This window comes from Mastigoproctus giganteus, chromosome 3 (genome assembly GCF_048544385.1).
Source record: "Mastigoproctus giganteus isolate SK-2022 chromosome 3, ASM4854438v1, whole genome shotgun sequence".
In the NCBI taxonomy this organism is placed as follows: Eukaryota; Metazoa; Arthropoda; class Arachnida; order Uropygi; family Thelyphonidae; genus Mastigoproctus; species Mastigoproctus giganteus.
In genome coordinates, this window is record NC_143577.1 from 68,216,909 (window position 1) to 68,239,639 (window position 22,731).

At 36.7% G+C, this 22,731-nt stretch overlaps 1 protein-coding gene across 1 annotated transcript in view; it reads right to left on the bottom strand.

Moving 5' to 3' along the window:
* The window catches only part of Patsas (palmitoyltransferase Patsas), a 207,714-nt gene that overhangs the window by 119,408 nt on the left and 65,575 nt on the right, over positions 1-22,731 (bottom strand). Inside the window, exons 3-4 of the mRNA XM_090370000.1 lie at positions 12,575-12,740; positions 8,411-8,544 (exon numbers count right to left, since the gene is read on the bottom strand). Coding sequence (XP_090226126.1) covers positions 8,411-8,544; positions 12,575-12,740 — 300 coding nt within the window. The remainder of the gene's footprint in view (positions 1-8,410; positions 8,545-12,574; positions 12,741-22,731) is intronic.

Sequence of the window (22,731 nt, forward strand, 5' to 3'; positions counted from 1 at the left end):
AGAATCCCATCAGAATTCAGTGTGCTCAACCCATTCAAGGCCTTATACAGCTCAATCAGATCACATAGCAGGTGCCTAGCCTCCAGCCACTGCAATGTGCAGAACTTAAGCCTCGTGGTAAGAGGAACCGTCATTCCCCTCACCACTCTTGTTGTCCTCCTCTGTACATGCTCAAGCAAATCTACATCCTTCCTAAAATGAGGCTTCCAGACCTGTACGCAGTACTCAAGACGTGGCCTAGGGTTTGTCGGTTTAAAAACCGTTTTTTTTTTGGATAAATTTGTAAAATTCGAAAACTCAGTTTTAAAATTTGTTTTTTAAATTTAAGAAACCGGTTTTATATACTAGAATTAATATGTAAAAATTAATTAATTATTTAATTAAAAACGTTAACATTTTGACTTGAAATTGCCTCGGGCATAAGCATATTGTAGTAAAACATGAGTCAGGCGAACGTTTGACATGCAAATCCACAAACGCATTCTATTATGCTATTCTATGTGGCATCACACAGACTGACCGATGACATCAGCTGTGTTGCTCACGTGCGCAACCAGTTTAGTCCTGTGTACTAACCGTACTATGCAGTACACAACAGCTCCGTTCACTTGAGTTTGATCACAAGCAGGAATAGGAAGTTTATGTTATTGCTTGTTATTATTCTTGTTTTAGTTAATAAAAACAAAGGAAGGAAAGATATTAATGTCTATTCTAATAATATAACATTCTTTCATTATTAAATATTAATGTCATTGATAAAAATATTTAAAATGTTTCATTTGATTTTTAGACCAAAATGAATGTTGCAAATAAGTCAGAGGTTTGGAATAATTTCAGAAAGGTTGGAAAAGACCAAGCATGCTGCAATCATTGTAATAAAACGTTGAGCTGCAACGGATTATCTACGAGCAATCTCCATAATCATCTGAAAGCAGTTCATAAAATAATAATCGACAAGAAAACAGAAACGATCAACAAGCAAGAAACACCTGGACCCTCCTCTCCTGCACACAAAAACAAGCCAGCATTTTTAATTTTGTAAAAAGGAGCAGTTTAGAAGAAATTATAGCACAACTTGCTGCAATGGATGGATTGTCCACTAATAGCATTACAACAAGCTCATTCATACGAGGGTCTTTGCAACAATGGGAATATTCATTATCAAAAAAACAACACTCGAGTAACGGATCTCATTCATATGTTTTATGACAATGCCAAACGTGAAACTATAAATGAATTGGATTGTATTAAGAAGAATGGGGAAAAAATTTTCTATAACTTTAGATGAGTGGACTAGCAAAAGAAATTGCAGATATTTGAATATCAACATACACCATTTTGCGGAAGATTTTAATTTGGGCTGAGTTCCAATAGTTAGTTCCTGCGATGCTAAGAAAACAGAAGTTTCTGAGAGGCTACAAATTTTTAACTTGGATCTAGCAACCAACATAGTTGCAGCAACAAATGATGGTGCCGCTGTTATGAAAAAATTTGGCCAATTATCGCCTATAATTAATCAACAATGCTATTCACACACCATACACTTAGCAGTTACTGATGTGTTATATAAAAATAAAGAAATTGCTGAAACCGATGTTACGTTACAAGTGAGGAATCGGAAGATGACGTAGTGAAGTTGACTACGGCAAGGATTTTTAAAATTCTCTTGATCTAGATAACAACTGTGGATTCCCTATGTTGTCTGACAATTACAAACAATCAATTTCCCAAATTAAAAAAATTTCCTGTAAGAGATAGCATCCTTCAGAATTATATAAAACAAGAAAAAGGAAAGGAATTAAGTCCGATTCTTGACTGCCAAAAGAGATGAAATAGTTTAGAGGCCATGACTGAAAGATTTATAACATTAAAAGAATGTGTTGTTTTAGCTTTGAATGATATTGGTGCTTCTCATATGTGGAATGACGCTCAATATCCTAAAATCATGGAGCTTCTTAAAGTGTTGGGACCAGTACATCTAACAGCTGAGACCTTAGGGCAGTGAGATGCCAATTTATTAACAAGTGAAGGCATATTTGAATTTCTGTTAAATGAACTAAAAAATTTGAACACTGAAATTAGTTCCAAATTATTAAATGCTTTAGAAGTATGAATTCAAGAAAGAAGACAAGTTGGATTGGTAACCCTTTTGCTATATTTGCAAAATCCACAAAACATTTAAACAAAGAAATCTACTGTATTTCTACTAGTTTCAAAACTCGATATTATTAAGTTATCTGGAAAAATATTGTCTAGAATATATCCAAATTCTTGTATGGAAACAGATTCTGAATATATCGGACACAGAAAAACTATGTGAGAAACATAGTTTCTCGAGTTCCTCTTGAGAAACCTGAAAAAATAATATCAAATCCGAAAACACCGAAGGCCAAATTTTCAGTATTTGAGGCAACCAATAAAAGATCAATAAAATTGTAAAGTACTACACATGGGAAACAGCAACCCCAGAGCAACGTATCAACTCTGTGGTACAACACTGACAGTGGTAGAGAATGAAAGGGACTTGGGGGTGGTTGTGCAGGCAGATATGAAGTTCTCTGAGCAGTGCAGACGGGCTGCAAGAGTAGCTCATGGAGTATTGTCCATGATATACAGGAATTTTTCCAGCAGGGATAAGGAGGTGATTATTCCATTGTATAAGGCAATGGTCAGGCCACACCTAGAGTACTGTATACAGGTCTGGAGGCCTCATTTCAAGAAGGATGTAGAGCTGCTGGAACGAGTACAGAGAAGGGCAACAAGATTAGTGAATGGAACAAAGGGGTGCTCTTACGAAGAAAGGCTTATGTTTTGCAAATTACAGTGTCTGGAGACTAGGCACCAGCGAGGTGATCTGATAGAGGTGTATAAAGCCTTGAATGGTTTAAGCATGCTCAATGCTGATGGGATTCTTCCTCTAGCTCAGAATAATCACCTGAGAGGGCATAAATTCAAATTGAGGAAAGACAGATGTAGGATAGACGTGCGGAAATTTGCCTTTAGCCAGCGGGTGGTTGGTTGGTGGAACAGACTTCCATCCCTTGTGGTGGAGGTTGATAGCCTAAATAAGTTTAAGGCTCAGCTGGACAGGTATTTTTGAACGAACAGAGGGGTGAAGTGGAAGTGGTTTTTTTTTTTTTTTTTTTTTTTGGCTGATGCTGCATAAGCTTGCTTTCTTGCATCAAATGCCTCTACTAATGCTAATGCTAATGCTAAAAAATAATTTATATTTATTATTTGATGCCCTAAAAACGATAAAACCAAGTTCAGTAGCCAGTGAGAGAATTTTCTATTTCAGGCAATTTTGTATCTGGAATAAGAACAAGATTAAGTAATTGTTCAGGTGGACATTATGTTTTTTGAAATCATATTTCCTGAAGAAAAATACTAAATGAAATAAGAATTTATAATTTATATTTTATATAATATTGGTGTAAATACACCATAGAAAACTCTTAAACAAAAAAACTACGTTTGTAGTGTGAAAGGGCATCATTTTATCTGTATCTCATATTGTGCTCATCCTTCACAATGAGTTGCCATGTATTGCACTACCTCGAATAAGTAACTTCACTAAAAGAGAAGACTATTGTTACTTATTCTCAGTGGGCACCAATCACCCAAATGGCACTGTTTCAAGGCTTGTTGGCCCTTCATCGGTGTGTGTGTGGGGGTGGGGGGGCAGGTACCCTGGTATTGTAGACACGACAATCCAGTTGTGAAGATAATCACACAAAGGTGTGTATAATAATGTTTGAGTGAAAGTCAATGCAACCTTTTAGCATCTCTCATATTGTGTGATTATCTTCACAACTGGATTGTCATGTCTACAATACCAGGGTACCTGCTCACCCACCCACCGATGAAGGGCCAACAAGCCTTGAAACGGTGCTGTCTGGGTGGCGGTGGTGCCCACTGAGAATAAGTAATAAAGTCTTCTCTTTTAAGCATTAGCATTAGTAGAGGCATATGATGCAAGAAAGCAAGCTTATTCAGCATCAGCCAAAAAAAAACACAACCACTACTCCCATTTCACCCCTCCGTTCGTTCAAAATACCTGTCCAGCTGAGCCTTAAATTTGTTTAGGCTATCAACTTCAACAACAAGTGATGGAAGTCTATTCCACAAACCAACTGCCTGCTGGCTAAAGGCAAATTTCCGCACACCTATCCGACATCCGTCCTTCCTCAATTTGAATTTATGCCCTCTCAAGTGATTATTCTGAGCAAGAGGAAGAATCCCATCGGCACTGAGCATGCTCAAGCCATTCAAAGCCTTATACACCTCTTTTAGTGAAGAGGTGTATAAGGCGTTACTTATTCAAGGTAGTGCAATTTTTTTTTTTTTTTTTTTTGGTAGTTGTTGGCGCATCGGCTTCTGTGGCCATATTGCACCTCACAAGGTTTTTGCAGTACTCTGATCCAAGCCCAAGGCGGGAATCAAACCCGCAACCTTTGGGTTGCCAGGTAGGTGCTTTTACCCACTCGGCTAGCCCGGTCGGCTAAGGTAGTGCAATACATGGCAACTCGTTGTGAACGATGAGCACAATATGGGATACAGATAAAATGATGCCCTTTCACACTACAAATGTAGTTTTTTCATTTAAGAGTTTTCTATAGTGTATTTCCACCAATATTATATAGATTATTTATACTCTTAAACATATGATGCCTTGTTGCATTGGCTTTCACTCAAATTTATATTTTGTATGGATTTTAGTTATTTTAGTTTTTTTTTTTTATTTGGTTTTTGTATGGAGTATATTTTATTTTGTTATATTTTTGTAATTCCATAAATATTAAATGAACTGAAATATTTTAAAATAAGTATAAATATTTTTTTACTGTTTTAATTATATATATTTTTTTTTGTAAAAATTCAAAAACCAGTTTAACCGTTTTTTTTTTGGAAATACAGGAATTCGAAAACCGTTTTTTTTTTTCAAAATTCAGTTTTTGTATAAACCCTTGCGTGGCCTGACCATTGCCTTATACAAATGAATAATCACCTCCTTTTCCCTGCTAGCAAAATTCCAATACATCATTGACAACAATCCATGACTGACTCTGGCAGCCTCTCTGCATTGCTCAAAAAATTTCATATCTGACTGCACCATTACCCCAAGGTCTCTTTCATTCTCCAACTACAGTGAGTGTAATAATACTAACCAGTTGATACATTTCTCTTGGGGTTACTGCCACCCAAACGCAGTACTTTGCATTTGTGACTGTTAAACTTCAGTTGCCACTTCTCAGTCCATCTGCCAAAACTTTCTAGATCCTGATGCAGTAGCACACAGCCATTACTGTCATTAACAACCCTGCCAACCTTTGTATCATCTGCAAACTTCAACACTAAGCCTGATATACCTTCATCAATATCATTGATAAATATACAAAACAACATTGGGCTCAACACCGAACTCTGTGGGACTCCACTAATAACATTAGTCCACAAAGAGCAAAACCCATTGATTACCACTCTGTCTTCTCCCACTCAACCACCCTTTTATCCATTGTAGAAACTTACCCTTAATACCATTCTGCTCCAATTTGTACAATAGTTAGTGGTTAACCTTTGTTTATGAGTTAATTAAACATACTTAATGAATGTCTTCTTTCATTATGCGCAACAGTGTCAAAAGCTTTCTTGAAATCCAAATATATGATATCAAAATTATTTTTTGCATCCAGTTCCTTTGTAACCACATCATAATATCCAATCAAATTTGTCAGAAAAGACTTTCCACTAACAAACCCTTTAACTGGAACTGCCATATAACTGTCACATGCCCTCTGGAATTAAATCATTACTTCCCGAGAGTGATGCTCCCCAATACATACTGTAGGATAGTGTACCTGATAAAAAATATTAGTGGAACAGCCTTTATCATATTGAAATTAACAGAGGCATACGATGAAAAAGCAAGCTTATGCAGCATCAAACAAACAAAAAAAAAAAAACCCCTCACGTTTCGCCCATCCGTTCATTCCAAATACTGTCCAGCTCAGCTTTAAATCTATTTAGCCTATCAACTTCCACAACAAAAGATGGACGTCTGTTCTGCAATCAACTACCTGCTGGATAAAGGCAAACTTCTGCACATCTATCCTACAACTGTCTTTCATCAATTTCAATTTATGCCCTCTCAGGTTTATTATTCTGAGCAAGAAGAATCCCATCAGCACTAAAGATGCTGAAACCATTCAAGGCTTTATACACCTCAATCAGATCACCTCGCAGGTGCCTAGTCTCCAGACACTGTAATCTGCAAAACTTAAGCCTTGCTTCGTAAGAGCAACAATTTTTTCCATTCATTAATCTTGTTGTCCTTCTCTGTACTCGTTCCAACAACTCTATATCCTTCTTAAAATGAGACCTCCAGACCTGTATACAGTACTCAAGGTGTGGCCTGACCATTGTCTTACACAAGGAGATAATCACCTCCTTATTCCTGCTAGAAAAATTCCTGTATATCACTGACAAGACACCATGAGCTACTCTTGCAGATCGTCTGCACTGCTCAGAAAACTTGATGTCTGCCTGCACAATTATCCCCAGGTCCTATTCATTCTCTACCACTGCCAGTGTAGTACCACAGAGTTGATACATTACTCTGGGGTTATTGTTTCCCATATGTAGTACGTTACATTTGCCACCTGTCGGCCCATCTGCTAAACTTTTCTAGATCCTGTTGCAGCAGCATACTGTCATTAGTGTCCTTAACTACCCTGCCAACCTTCGTATCGTCTGCACATTTGGACATTAAGCCTGATATACCATCATCAATATCATTTATAAATATAGAAAACAACAATATTACACTGAATCCTGAGGGACTCCACATTAGTCCATGAACAGCAGTGTCCATTGATTACCATTCTGTCTTCTGTCACTCAACCATCCCTTTATCCATAGAAGCAATTTGCTTCCAATGCCAAGGCGCCTCCGTAGCCAGGTGGGAAGGAGCAGCAGTGGGTAGCACACGCTTCTCAATTAGACCAGGGTTCGAGCCCGTCATCACCAAATACGGAGGATGCGGAAAGGTCAGGGAATGACCACTGCATATTCCCGGATCAATATGGCCTTAGTTGCTAATGCTCCTAAAAATCAAATAACTAACAAACAGCCTCCAATGACACACTGCTCCAATATGTGCAGCTGTCTTCCATATGCAACAGTATCAAAAGCCTTTCTAAGATCCAAATATATGATAAAGTTATTCCCTGCATCCAGTTCCTTTGTGATCACATCATAGTATCCAATCAAATTGGTCAGACAAGACTTCCCCTTAACAAAACCATGCTGTGTTGGAGCTATAACTGAAGTCTTGTCTAGATGATCCTGCAGTGCTTCTTCAACCAGTGCCTCCATTAATTTCCCTGCAACAGAAGTTAAACTAACAAGTCTATAATTACTTGTGTCGCCCTTTGATCCTCCTTTGTGAATTGGGGTCACATTTGCACATCTCAAATCCTTGGGTACCTCCCCCGAGTCCAAGAAAACTCATGATTATGGCTATTGCTTACTTCCTTTGCTGCTTCCTTTAATATAACTGGATAGAACCCGTCCACCCCAGGTGCTTTTTTTACGTTTATCTTCAACACTCTTCACAACCTCCACTTTCCTCTCAGCGATTACAAAATCATCTAGCTCACTGCCAGAGTTTAATTCACCTCTGGCATTCCCCCTCCCTGAATAACTCCTCATGTGTGAATGTAGATGCAAAATACTCATTTAGTTTGTTAGCCACCTGAGCAGGATCATCAACAGTTGAACCATCAATATTCAGTGGACCAATCTGATTCATCCCTTTCCTTCTAGAATTTACATAGGTAAAGAACTCTTTGCTGTTTTTCTTTGCATCCTTTGCCAAAGATTTCTGATAATCTGCCTTTGCCTGCCTAATCTCCTTTGTGACTTGGTTACAGACCAACTTATATTTATCATAGGCTTCCATGTCACAAATTAATTTATATGTATCCCATGCATTTTTATTCTCTGCCACATGTCTCATTAGTTCATCTGACATCCATTTAGGCCTAAACCTTGAACATTATTTCTTAGTTGGTACATAAAGCCTAGTAGGTTCCAAGATGAATTCTTTGAATGCTTCCCATTTTGAATTTGCTGTTGGTAACACATCATCAGTTGGTCCCACCGTAAAGAATTTAAATACTGTTTCAGACCACCGTAGTCGCCTTTACGAAAGCAAAAACCCTTCCCTTTACCCCTGATGGTAGTTACCTCTTTGAGTAAATCCCACTTCAGTGCACTATATTTAAATAATATGATAAAAATTCTACTTTTAATAAATTCTATTTAAAATAAATTTGTCTGAATAACACCACTATTTGCATTTTTAAAGTAAATTATAAACGAAACAATATCTACACAAATTTAAGCATACTTTTTCACATAAATCTTCTACAGCAATTGAATTATCATTTAAACAAGCCAAATGTAGAGGTGTATGTCCATAATTATCCCTTTGTTGAGGATCAAAACCAGAATAGATCAACAGTCTCATCAAATCAGGATAACCTACAAAATACAGGATTAATACAAATTAGTATCAGTATATTAAAGTGAAAGAAATAAAATGGGATAAATTAACTACAAAATGATCCCAGTATAGCGGATGCACTGGCTGCAGAATAATTTAATCTTTTAGGTTTAAATAAGTTGGTTACTTATGTATTTTTCGACACTGTGTTATTTGATTTAATTAAATAATTAAATATTATTTTATTTCTGGTATTCTTCAGAGTTATTTAACATCATTTTTATATATGCATAAGAAAAAAAATAAGGTGCAAAACAAACCAAATAAGTGCATATATAAACATTTCAAGAAATGTAATCACATTGATGGGGTTCTTCCTGGATTTAGACATTTTGCATGCTAGTATAGAATCTGTATGATGTGAGATGGTTGGAAGCAAAGGTATAATGAGAGTGGGAGTAATCTACAGGGCAGGATTACGATGAGAGCCTCTATATTCAAATGAAATGGCAAGTAAGAGTGAATGTTTTATTATGGGTGATTTTAATTTGTTTCTAATTGATTGGAGCAAATAGAAAGGAAACTCGACACGGGGGATGATTGTTATTTGTATCAACATGTTAGGGAAAAGAATATTCTAGACCTGATTCACCCATGTACCAGATGACATAATAGGACTGACAATATACAGGAACCAGTAGTAGGAAGTGATCACGGAGTTCTACATGGGCTATGAAGACATTGTATTAGTTTTGTTATTTGGGAGCATTAGCAACTAAGGCCATATTGCTCTGGGATATGCGGTGGTCATTCCCTGACCTTTCCGAATCCTCCATATTTGGTGGTGACGGGCTCGAACCCCGGTCTAATCAAGAAGTGTGTGCTATGCACTGCTGCTCCTTCCCACCTGGCTACGGAGGCGCCTGGTTATGAAGAGAGAGAGGCTGCAGTAGTTAAAGGCAAAGGAATGGGTTATAATTTCAGGAAGGGAAATGATAGCTTAAGGTGCTACATGGCCTCTATTAACTGGATAGATATCTCACAGAGAGCGCATACAATTCAATTATAGTATACCTTTAAAACATCAATCACAGAAGCCTTGAATGCTTATGTACCATTAAAAAAATACTCCACGAAGAGGATTCTAAGTTGGATGAATAATGAAGTTGCTAGATTACTTGAGCAGAGCAGAAAAAGACGGCATGAAAAGTTACAGAGCAATAAATAGTACTGAAGCCTATAACAGCTACAAATTGATCTGTAATAATGCAACAGAAAAGGTTACGCTGGCAAAGGCAGATTATGAGAAATTGCTGGCAGAGAGAGAGAGAGAGAGAGCGAAGAGTGGGGATAAGGAATTCTTCGCATATATAAACGTAAAGAAGAGAAGACAAACCAGATAGGACCCTTATGTAATGGATGTCGGATAGTATTAGATACCCCAGCTGATGTTGCAAATGAACTCAATAGTTACTGTGCATTGACATTTACGGAGGAAAAAGCCTTTATGTAAATGAGAAATTATGGGAGTGAAGTTGAAAAATATATAATTAATGATACTGAAATTTCAAATGATTATTTAATGAAAAAACTTTCGTGCCTACAAGCGAGTAAGGCTCCTGGGGTTGATGGCACATACCCTACAATTTTAAGGGAGGCAGCGAGTGCATTGAACCATTGAGGCTAATTATGAGAGCATCACTGGACTCGGGAATGATTCCACTGGATTGGAAAAGTGCCAATGTATGTTCAATACATAAGAGCAGTTCTAAGAGTGTAGTGGGAAATTACTGATCGGTCAGTCTAACTTCAGTAGCAGGGAAAATCATGGAGGCAATGATCAAGGGATGAGTAGACCAGGCTTGAATCCCGGTCTACTCAGTGTGTGTGTGTGTGCTAATGCACTTCCACTTCTGAACACTTGACTATGGAGGCCTATTTCCACCTATTCAACAAGAAAATAGAGGAAGATGTGGAAAATTGAGGAAAAGGTAGCCCACACGCAGCCACCAGTACAGCCCAGCAGATGATCAGAGCATGAAGTAGCACATCTCAAATAAGAATCCATTGGATCCAGGATAGTACAACTTGGCACCCTATTACGCATCAACTAATTTAATCCTATAATGTAAACGTTAGGCAGCACCTCTTGCCAGTATGCACAAAAGGTTTTGGTAGCATCGGCAAGAAGCAGCTAGACAGTAAGTAAGAATTTAATATTTTTATCTATGTGTATCCACATGTATATTATATATAGATTTTTTTTTTTTTTTTTTGTTAGTTGTTGGTGCATCGGCTTCTGTGGCCATAATGCACCTACCAAGGTTTTTGCACTACTCTGATCCAAGTCCGAGGCGGAATTCGAACCCACGACCTTTGGGTTGCTAGGCAGGCACTTTACCCACCTGGCTAGCCCGGTCGGCTTAATCTATAGTACAACCCTGTGTAACCCTAATGTAATTTTAACCATAAAAAATTTCTTAGCTTGGATTTCCTAAAATTCACAATTAATAATTAATTACAACGGTCCAAATTGTAACTCTTTATATTTTCTCTCCCTAACATGTATGGTCTAATGATAGGCAGCAGCAAGTTACTTTAAATGTATAGTGGTTTGGGCCAAAAGCTTAATAAACTATATTATTATTTCACGTGGTTTAAGTGTGGTTATTATAACAATTAATTCGTCACAGAAAACAACCACGTAACATCCTTCCCTAACTATATTAAATATTTTCAAGATGAAAAAACAACCCCCATTCCACTACTATAATAATTTACTAGTAGTCCTTAGCAAATTATTAGACATATCTAACAAAGGGAATATATAAAATACAATAATGTACTGAATATATTAATTAAATAATTATTATACAAGTAAGGCATAGCCTTATTTTGCTTGTAACAGTGTGCAAACTTAGTACATCAATCTCATATTGTGGAAACACTTCACCTCAAGCTGCTTTAGTATTGCATCATTCTAAATAAAAAACAGCTCTAATAAAGAAATGTATCGTTATTTATTTGCAGTGCATGCTATTACTCATTGTGGTTTCAATCCTTTTTAGCATCTCATCAGGTGGGTAAAGTAAGCACTGAAAACCTTAACTCATCACTGTGTTGTTCAGGACTTCACAGTACTTAAATATATATAAGAGGTGCCTCCGTAGCCAGGTGGGAAGGAGCAGCAGTACGTAGCACACGCTTCTTGATTAGACAGGGGTTCGAGCCCCTCACCACCAAATACGGAGGATGCAGAAAGGTCAGGGAATGACCACCGCATATCCCGGAGCAATATGGCCTTAGTTGCTAATGCTCCTAAAAACCAAATAACAAACAAACTTAAATATACCCAGAGATCCTCTTTAGATATATCCAGTGTGTGAAATAGTATGGCAGATTTTCTTCAATAATAACTGTTATTAATTAGCTATTACTAAAGCACCAATAACATATGTAAAGGTTATCAGATTATTGGGAAAGGGGGATTTAATCCAATCCTGAAATTTTTAGATTATTTTGTAACTAAAAAATTAATTTGTTAAATGTTATTTATTAGTAAAGAAAATTACTACAAGGACTTTTGTGATACTTATTTACTTATAGAACTTTCTAAAATTCCAGCTGAGCACTTTACCAATATACCACAGTCTAAAACACCATAGTACATGACAGCAAGTATGAAAGGATTTCATTTATTAAGTGAAATATATCCTTAAAAGATAAATACTTCATAATATCATGTTTACCTTGAAATGCAATGGAAAGCATTTTTATTTACTTTTCTATAAACAAGAAAAATGTTAATAAAACCTAGAAACTAAACATGGCATGCTTAAACCAAATAAATTAGGAAAAAAATTGAAGAGGTAGTTGATTCTGAAGATCTTTTAACAAACTCTTCTTAATAAAGTGTATGTAACGAATTTTATGATAATTATTTTCAGATCAGTTTCTATGCATAATTTTCCGATAGCTACTTTTCTCTTGTTAGTGTGAAGTGAAACCCTTGATTACAAAACACATCAATCTTATATGAATAAAAAATCAGGAAATCAACAATATTACCTTTATAGGAAGCCCAGTGGAGAGCGTTATCTCCACTGTGATCACATATATAATGATTAGCACCACGGCCTAAGAGGTATCCTGCTAAGTGGCTATTTCCATGTTGACAAGCAGTGATAAGAGGACTACAACCATTGGAATCACAAGTATTTACAGATATACCTGCCTGGAAAACAAAAGATTTTTCCAGAAGAAAGTGATAAAAGAAATAGTGCAAGATAATCAAGAAAAGTTCTCATCAATTTATGCTATATACAGGTGTAGTCTATTATTCACAATACAATCCACGTAAAAACTAATTATTTAGAAAGAACCAAGGAAATTTTAGCAACTCCCATAGATAGACTGATTTTGGTAAGCATTTTAAGTGGTTAATATTTAGCTAATCAAGTAAAATCTGGGTAAGAAATAATTAGTTCACTAATAATGAAAGAAGACATTCATTAAGTATGTTTAATTAACTCATAAACAAAGGTTAACCACTAAGTCTTGCCACCTGTTACAAAAACACTGCACTACAGTCCAAGGTGACTTAGTAATGACAAAAAAAGAAAAAGGATGCTAACGTAAAATAAAATGATAATTTGTAGGATTACTGGGAAGGCTTTCCTAAACAATATACCAAAGGTTCTAACTTATCTGCTATCACTTTTCTGATTCAGAAGTGGCAGCAGATCTCAGTTTTTTTGTTTTGTTCACTAACTTAACTTGAATTTAGTGTTAGCCCTAATAGTGACAAATGATGCAAGAACAAGTTTATACAGCATCAGCCAAAAAAAAAAAAAAAAAAAACTTTCCATAATAAATATTTATCATCTCTAATGTTTGTCTAATCCTTCTTTGAATTCATTCAAAGATAGAGTAGTTATCAATGAATGCTGCTCTTTGTAGAATAATGTTATTAGTGGAGTCCCACGGGGTTCACTGCTGGGTCCATCGTTGCTTCTTGTATTTATTAATGATACTGAAGGCATATCAGGCTTAATGTCTAAGTTTGCAGATGATACAAAAGTTGACAGGGTGGTTAATGGCAGTAGTGAAGGTATGCTGCTGCAACAAGATCTAGAAAAATTAGGCAGCTGGGCTGAGAGCTGGCAGTGAAGTTTAACATTGCCAAATGCAAGGAATATATTCAGGGAAATGAAAAGGACCTGGGGATAACTGAATTGTATAGTCAGATATGTTTGCATGATCTGTACTGGCAGCCTGTCTGAAGACAAGCTGCCAGTACAGATCTTTTTTTTTTTTTTTTTATGAGAACTCCAAACACGAGAGGTATTAGAACCTATAGTACTTAGTACCGTGCTTGGGTTGGAGGTTGAGAAGACGAAAGAAGATATTTGTTGATATTGGACTTGAACTTCTGTAGATTGTAATTTTCAGGAAATATATATGAAGGAAGGTTGTTCCAGAAAACTGCAGTTGAATGAATAAATGAGGAAGATGAAAAGTTGGTTCTGTGGGTTTGAAGTTGGACAGTAAATGGATGTTGGCTGGTGGCGGCACGTGTTCGGACTGTTTTGAAAGAGAGAGCGGGAATTATAGAAGCCAATTCAGAAGAACAGTGCCCATGGAAGTATCTGTAGAAGAGGCATGTAGCAGAAACAGTGCGTCTATGAGAAAGCGAGTGGAGAGACTCTGTTAGTGATGAATCATTAATTAACCTAACTGCCCTCTTCTGAATGGAATCAAGAAGCCTGAGAGAGGTTTTGGGGACACCACCCCAGATGTGGGAACAATATTCCATGGCAGGGCGGATTTGCGATTTATACAGAGTGAGCAGCTGTTTGGAAGAAAAGTAACGCCGAGAGCGAAAGAGAAAACCAAGTTTTTTAGATGCAGAGGAAGCAATATTTGTAATGTGTTTGTGCCAAGAGAGATCATGCAGTTTTATCGATGATATACAGATAAGGAAGTGATTAACTCATTGTATAAGGCAATGGACAGGCCACACATCTTGAGTACTGCATACTGGTGTGGAGGCCTGATTTTAAAAAAGATGTAGAGCTGCTGAAACAGGTACAAAGAAGGGTAACTAGATTGGTGAGGGGGAAAAAGAGGTGCTCTTACCAAGAAATGCTCCAGTTTTGCAAACTGCAACATATGGAGACTAGGCACCCTGTGAGGTGATCTGATTGAGGTGTTTAAGGCTTTGAATAGGCTTGAACAAATTCAATGCTCATGGGATTCTTTCTTTCGTTCAGATTATGCACAAGAGGGGCATGAATTCAAATTGAGGAAGGATGGTTACAGAATAGATGTGTGGAAGTTCATCTTCAGCCAACAAGCAGCCGATTACTGGAACAAGCTTCCGTCCATTATTGTGGAAGTGGGTAGTTGAATAAATTCAAGAAGGAACTAGACAAACTATTAGGGAATAAATGGAATATTTTTTTTTTTTTTTTTTTTTTGGCTGGTGCTGTATGATTTGCCACCACTAATACTAAAGTACCCACTTCCACAAGACCAGATGAAAGTTTGTTCCAGCAACCAACTACCCACTGGCTGAAGATAAATTTCCACACATCTATCCTTCCTCAATTTGAATTTATGATCCCTTTGTGTGTAGTCTAAGCAGGAGGAAAGATGCCATCAACACTGAGCTTACTTAATCCACTCTATGCTTAAACACCTCAATTCAATCTTGCAGATGCCTAGTCTTCAGATGGTACAATTTACAAAACTGAAAACTTTTCCTGTAAGATAACCATTTTGTCGCCCTCACTAACCTTATTGCTCTTTTCTGCATGCTTTCCAACAGATCCATATCCTTCCTAAAATGAATCCTGCAGATCTGTTGCAGTACTCAACATGCAGCATAACCTTTTCCTTACACAATGGGACTATGACCTGTTGGCAGAATTACTATATACCATTGACAAAACCCCATGAGCTATCCTAGCACCTGTCTGCACTGCTCAGAGAACTTCATGTCTCATTGCACAATTACCCCCAAGACCTTTTCATACTCTACAACTCAAGTGTGGTATAACACAGTTCGTATGTTATTCATCACTGTTACCCATATGCAGTATTATGCAATGTTAATCTTTGCCAAGCTAAGAGGTCTGTAATTAATCCTGTCACCCTTTGATTGCCTTTTGCCAACTTGAGATACATTTGCACAGCTCCAGCTCATTGGAACCTTCCAGAAACCAAGGATGTGTAAGGAGCTGTCCTTACAACTGTTATTAATAGTGGTTTTGTTAAATATTGGAAAATTATTTGTATTTTAAACAGTCAGCTTTCAGTAATTTACCAGGTTTTAGAAAACAATGGATTTTGAGAATTGTAGTTCAGCCACTCCCAGCTTTAATTATATCCATTGTTTGGCCTACTATCCTTAAGTTGATGACTGAAATAGCAACGGGGGGAAAGTGGTTTCGAACTTGCGGAACAATGGGTTCACCAATCTGGAAAAATTCATAGTAAAAGTATACTGAGCGAAGGCAGCACCCCACCCTTAATCAAACAATAGACCGTTACGAAACCCATTTGGGGAAGGAGACAGCACACGATAGAGGAGAAAATTCGAGAATGGGAGTATTAAAAATTTCATGGGGCGATTAAGAGCATGTGAGGTCACAAAGAAGATCAGGAAACTTCTAGAACTTCCGGTCATCCTTCTAGAACATTCGAGAAAATTCTGGATGCCAGAAGTTCAGGCAACAAAGTTGGAGGTCAAGACAATAGGATGGGAATGAGCAAATGAGATAGATGAAAGGGGCGAAATGTCTAATGATTGGTCAGAAATAAGGGGTGAGGGAGAGAACAAAAAGAGAGTGAATGGGTTGGAGTGGACGACAAAGTCAGTCAGTTGAGTAAGTGCTGAAAAAGATTAAGATGGAATAGTTAATTGAATAAGTTAGATAAAGTTAAGATAGAGTAATCAGTTAAGAGACAGTCAGTTAAGTAAGTGCTGAAATGGTTGCGATGGAGTAATCAGTTGAGAAAATTCCAGTCAAGTTTAAGACAGCTCGGTCTGTCAGTCAGTCGAGAAAGTTTAAATATGTTTTAAGTGCAGTCAGTCAGTTGAGTAGCTGGTTTATAAGAAAGCCGTGAATGAAAAGGGGCAGCCTGAATAGATGGAGCAAGGTCGTAAGCAGAATTAGTAGCACGAATAGACGGAGCAAAGCTGAGAATGGAATGCAGCAGCCCGAATGGATGGAGCAAAGCTGAGAATGGAAAGCAGCAGCCTGAATGGATGGAGCAAAGCTGAGAATGGAAAGCAGCAGCTCGAATAGACAGAGAAAAGCCGTAGATGAAACATAGTAGCCCCGAACCGATGGAGCGGAACCGTGCAAGCGAGGTAACAGCCCAAACCAGACGATGGCAGTTCCGGAATTGAAGAAGAGCGTTTTCTGATTGGTGGTGAACCCCGATGCAGAGCCGAAAGTCACAGGCCAAACATTGTATTAGCGGAAGGATTCAAATCCCCAGAAGTAAGTGATTAAACAACATATGTACCTCTATGTAATTGCAAAGGACTGCAGGGAAGATTAGATAATTATTAAGTGAGATGTTAGGGAAACATACAGTTAATTCAATGCATGTTCTATAGATAAGCAAAGAAATATCATAGAAATAGTTTAACGAAGGATTGTTCATAGTTATGGTTTATTTACTGATTAATTAGTGGAGGGAAAGCAATAGTTTTGGACGGGTTAACCTATAGAGCTGGTAGAGTTATATGTTAACTTGTATAATGTTACTGAAGTAGAGAAGTGGCACAATTAGTCGCTAGATGCTGATATTTACCTGAGAGAATCAAGAAATAAACAAATCAATGTACATTTCATTAATGGGTAATTTGGTTGTGTTAGGGTGAGACTAGCCTAGAATAATTTGTAAAGTGGACTTTAAATTCCAGAAGAAGAAGAATTGTATTAACCATGAAGAATAATGTGCAATCCAAATAAAATACATATGTAATAAGGAGTATAAGAGAGAGAGATAGAATGTTGATATAAATCTTAAGATAAAATACAGAACAGTAGGAATATATATATATATACATATATATATAAGTACAAGATATATATTGTCATTAGTCTAGAGGTTACTCATTACCAATATTTTGGAAAGGGGTTAATTGAGATGGTATTAAGAAGAATGTTTATGTATAATCACAAGAAATTATACCTATATACATTATGTACTCGTGTTACTCCTTTGTGAGAAATCAACGGCTTGGATATTGATGGGTGACAAGTGAGACAAAATCCTGGACCTGAGGATTGACATCTATCCAAGTGACATGAAGAAAATGATGTGATTGATTTATTAATTAGTCTAATCAATATTACATACATTATATAATTATTTGCTTGATATAGATCAACTGAATTATGATCACTGCCATCAATTACCTATATTTGTAAATAATGTTAATAAACAAATTTGTATATAGTTCATATGAGTTGTTTCAGTCCTGAACACTGAGCCAATAGTCCGTGAGAGGAATACATTATTGCGGAAACCCCCTAGGGCCTAGAATCTTCTGGGAGTTAACAAGTCAGGTGCTATGTGGGAGGGGACAAAAAGAGGGGCATAGCAGAGTTCAGTGAAGAATTAATTAAATAAGACTATAAAGTAAAGGAGTAGGAAAAGATACTGAATAAATAAAGAAAATAAATAAATAAAGACAAGTAAAATAACAAAAATGTAACCCCCCCACAGATGTTCTTATAATCCTTTTGCTGGCTCCTTTATTATAATTGGAAAGATCATCGACGCCAGTACTCTAAATGCTTATTTAGTTCCTTGTCAGAATTTGATACACTTCTGGCATCCCCATCCCTAAAAAAATTCTACATGTAATGTAGATTCAGAATATCTATTCAGTTTGTCAGCAACCTGAACAGGATCATCAATAGTTAAATGATTCATCTCCTTCCTTCTACTGTATACATAAGTAAAGAAGCCTTTGCTGTTTTCTTTTCCAGAGACTTCTCATAATACACCTTAGCTTGCCTAACCTCCTTTGCAACTTGACTACAGACTATTTTATATCTACAGTAGGCTTCCATATCATCTAATGCTATATATGCATCCCATGTATTTTTCTTCTCTGCCACGAGTTTTATCAGTTCATCTGACATTCATTTACATCTAGGCCTTAAACAGTATCCCTTAATTGGTATAACAAGCCTAGTAGCTAATAAATTACTTTTGTGAATGCTTTCCATTTAGAATTTGCTGTTCGTAACATCATAACATAACATAAGTTCATAACATCATCATTAATGATGTTATGAACTTATGTTATGAAATTCATCATCATTAATGATGTTATGAACATCATCAATGGATTCGATGAATTTAAATAGAATCCATCAAATAGAATTTAAAAACTGTCTCAGACCACTATAGTCACCTTTACAAAAGCAAAAACCCTTCACTTTGCCATATATAGTAGTCTCACCTTTAAGTAAATCCCACATCAATATACTATGATCGTTGCCACATAGTGCATCTTTTATCTGCAGATTCTTAATGCATGAAGGGTTGCTGCTAATAATCATATCAAGAGTACTGCTTTCTCTCATTTCATCTCTAACATGCTACTATAGAAAATATTCATCCAATAAATCCACAAAATGTTGCTAAAGTGGGAATGACCAATCCAAACAATAACTGGAGGATTAAAATTTCCCAATAAAAAAACATTCTGATTCACCAGCCCATTCTATTCGTTTGTACAGCTGTTCATTATACTCTTCACAGTCATTTTGCCTATAATACGCTGCTAGTTTTATTTTTGTTTTCCCAGCATTTACATTAACACCAAACTCACTCAACATTTTACTGGTCACTCATGACATTGTATTGGTTACCCTTGTATACTGTTTAGGTACAAGACACCTAAGAGTAAAATAAAAGAGGTTAAATATCTGTAGTGATATTTCTGGATTGTGCACATGACAAATAGTTCAAGTAAAATCACTATTTTATTTCCACAATGGGCCACACTGGGACGAAAGGTATTTTGGACACCCCTTCATAAATATTATGTACTGTAATGGAAGTTTCGCACCCATGTATATCAGTTCATTATTACCATAAAAACTCAAATATTTCTGTGTATGATGCTTGGCACTAGGCCAACAGTAAATCATCTTTGATTTTGTTCCATTACAGTATGAAGTCATGCTATGACACTATAATATGGCATTCAATGAGTGCCTGTAGTATGTGAAGTATTTACTTGTGTTATGCAGCCTTAGTCAAATTCTAATGGTTCTAATTTAGATTGAAGTGATTTTAATGTCAATATAGTGACAAAAATAAATTTTTATAATTACAGGCAACTCCCGTATAACATAATACTTCTACAACATGGTTTCGCTCTAACACAATTGGTAAATTGCGGCAATCCTCACACAACACAACACAGTACTTCTATAACAAGGTTTGCTCTAACACGGTTTGAGAATTGCTGTAAATATCACTTAACACAGTATTTTTGAGCTTTATGCTGGGAAAACCCTGCTTTTATGTTAGATGTAATTTTCAACATTTCCATTGCTTTTTGTGAATCCCTGCTGTTGACTGACTAGTTGTTATCGCCTTCATGATATTTTTTTAAAGCACATGTCTGGAGATCACTACCATAAAACAATAAAAACAATTTGCAGTTCCAGTTTATTGGTCTTTTCTGTTAGTGTAATCAGTAATAAATGGGTAGTAAACTGGATCTCCTTTCATTTGCTGTACTACTGATAGCTGGAATTCTGTGGGTTTTCGCGTTATTATAGTGAAATGAGTTTCCCCTTCCATGAAATATTCAGTCATATAAAAAACATAAATAAATTTTCAAAAACTCGTTACTCTGTATCGTGTTTTTTGCAACTTGTGCATGCCATGTTCTTTGTTATTAATTGTTTATCACTTTTACTGTTTTAAATTTTACAACAACAAAAAGTCAGTGAACAGAAATATCAATTAGTTAGTATGTACATATTACAATATGTATCAATTTGGCTATGTACGTAAGTGTAAATTTATTTTTATTCTGCTAACTGGAAAATATTCTTCCGATTTTCACGTATCATTTAACTTTGTTAATTGGTAAGGTAATAAAATTAAATTTGTGCTTTATATCTAAGCGGGGATCACCTCCATGCTGTCTCGTCATTCGAAAGTGGGCTGCGACTGATGGATGAAAACAACATTATTCCCCAGAGACCATCCCTAGATATTCATTGGGAGAGTCTGCTGGAAATGAGGATACAGCAAATAAAACCTTGCTTTAATGAGTTATATGAGGGGATAAGGCCTATCCACTTATGCCTAATGTCCATTAAGCCCGAAAGAAATGCAAATGTTTGTCAAAGTTGCTATGAAAAGGTGATATAAAAAAAAAAAAAACATTAAATGTAAAACTGTATTAAACTGCACTTGCAAATTGTGTGGAGTAGAAAGGCTTTAAATTTTGCAGTTTTAACAGAAACTGTAGCATATTCAGGGTATGAAACTTACTCGAGTATCCTTACTGAAGAGCCATATGCCCCCCCCCAAACGGACCTACATAAGGTGAAAGGAATTTTCACAATACAGATACATAAAGAAAGCTTAAAAAAGGTACACTGTAGGTCAGTGCTGATTTTCCTGTCATTATATGACAAGTTATAAACTAGTATTGATATAAATCTAATGGAGCTGCCTGTGTAGCAGCAGTACATTACAAGCCAGCATGGGTTGAGGATCGGAACTTCATACTTTCAAATTGGAATACTGGTCAGATATATCAGTAGCCTTTCTCTGCAGGCAACTGATCTGAAAATCCAAAAATTCACTTTGGCAGATTTTATTCAAAATGAAAGACTGTAGGTGATACTTTAAAAAAAAGTCCAGACAGTGTTATAAACTCATGGAATATGTTTCACAAACTGTAAAGAGGGTAGCTTGTATCTCAATGATAGGAATATCCTTCAGTATGTCAACCATCAGTAGAGGAGCTGTACATCCTTGAGTTTGATGGTAGTTCAGATGCACATATGTCCAATGCCATAGTTAGAAAAACAAAATGGCATTCGGAGTGTTATTTCTCCCAATGTCCATAGACTCCAGAATAGTGACAGAAGGTGCTGTGGGGTGGTATAGCTCTTTACAAAATGTTTTGTTCTGTTCTGATGGATGCGTTTGGGTGTGATGACTGTCCAGAGATTGCTTCCTGTAGGAGTATATCATCTCGACAATGAAGTCTGGTGGAAGCAGTCTGATGGTATGGGGCTATTTCAACCTGATTTGAACTTGTTTCATTGGTAATAAAAAAAAAAAAGAAAAAAAAAAAAAGGAAAAGGTAAATTGCAGCCATTATCAACCCACTGCAGGATGGAAGCCTCCCCAACAATTCATGTTGAGGGAATTGGACCATGGTCTGCCATGCTGGTTCAGTGCGAGTTGGCAGATCGACCATATTTAGTATTCAGGCTTGAACCCCGGTTTACTCAAAGAGCATGAGCTACTGCGCTCCCGCTAATCACCACTTGGCTACGGTGCCTGAAAACTTGAAGTTCTATGACCCATTTCAATATTTTGGATAATTATGCACTACCTAAACAGCGGCAGTACTACAGAAACAGACCCTGTTAAGTATCAGCACAATGATACTGCATGTCATACAGCAAGAAACATATTGGATTAGTCTGTGGACAATGATGTGAAAAAGTTGGCCTGGCCAGTTCAGAGCCCACACCCCAACTCCAGCAAACACTTGTAGGATGAACTGGAGTGTCAGATTAGGCTGTAGCAAAAACTGCCTTCTTCCAAACCAGCTCTAGACGGTGCTTTGTAGGAGGAATGGAGGTATATTCCAGCAGAATACAGAAGGTTGGAAGGTGTGACTATGAGGGTTAACACTGTACATTAGGCTTTTGAATTAAGAGCTTTTTTTTTTTGCTTGCAACTACCTGTGTACATCTGAATATTTTAGTCACAATACATTTTTAACGTTGTCATTACTCTTTTCCACACCACCCATGAGGTAGAGTACATGGTGCGTTTTTTTTTATGTGGTATCCCCTTTAGGCCTATTCCACAAATATTTACTCTATAAGAATCTGTCTTTTTTGGAAGTTGTCCAGTACCAGTAGTTGCATATGAGAAAATAGTCAAATCAAGTTCACTGCTTTCATCATTAATTGGATTCAGCA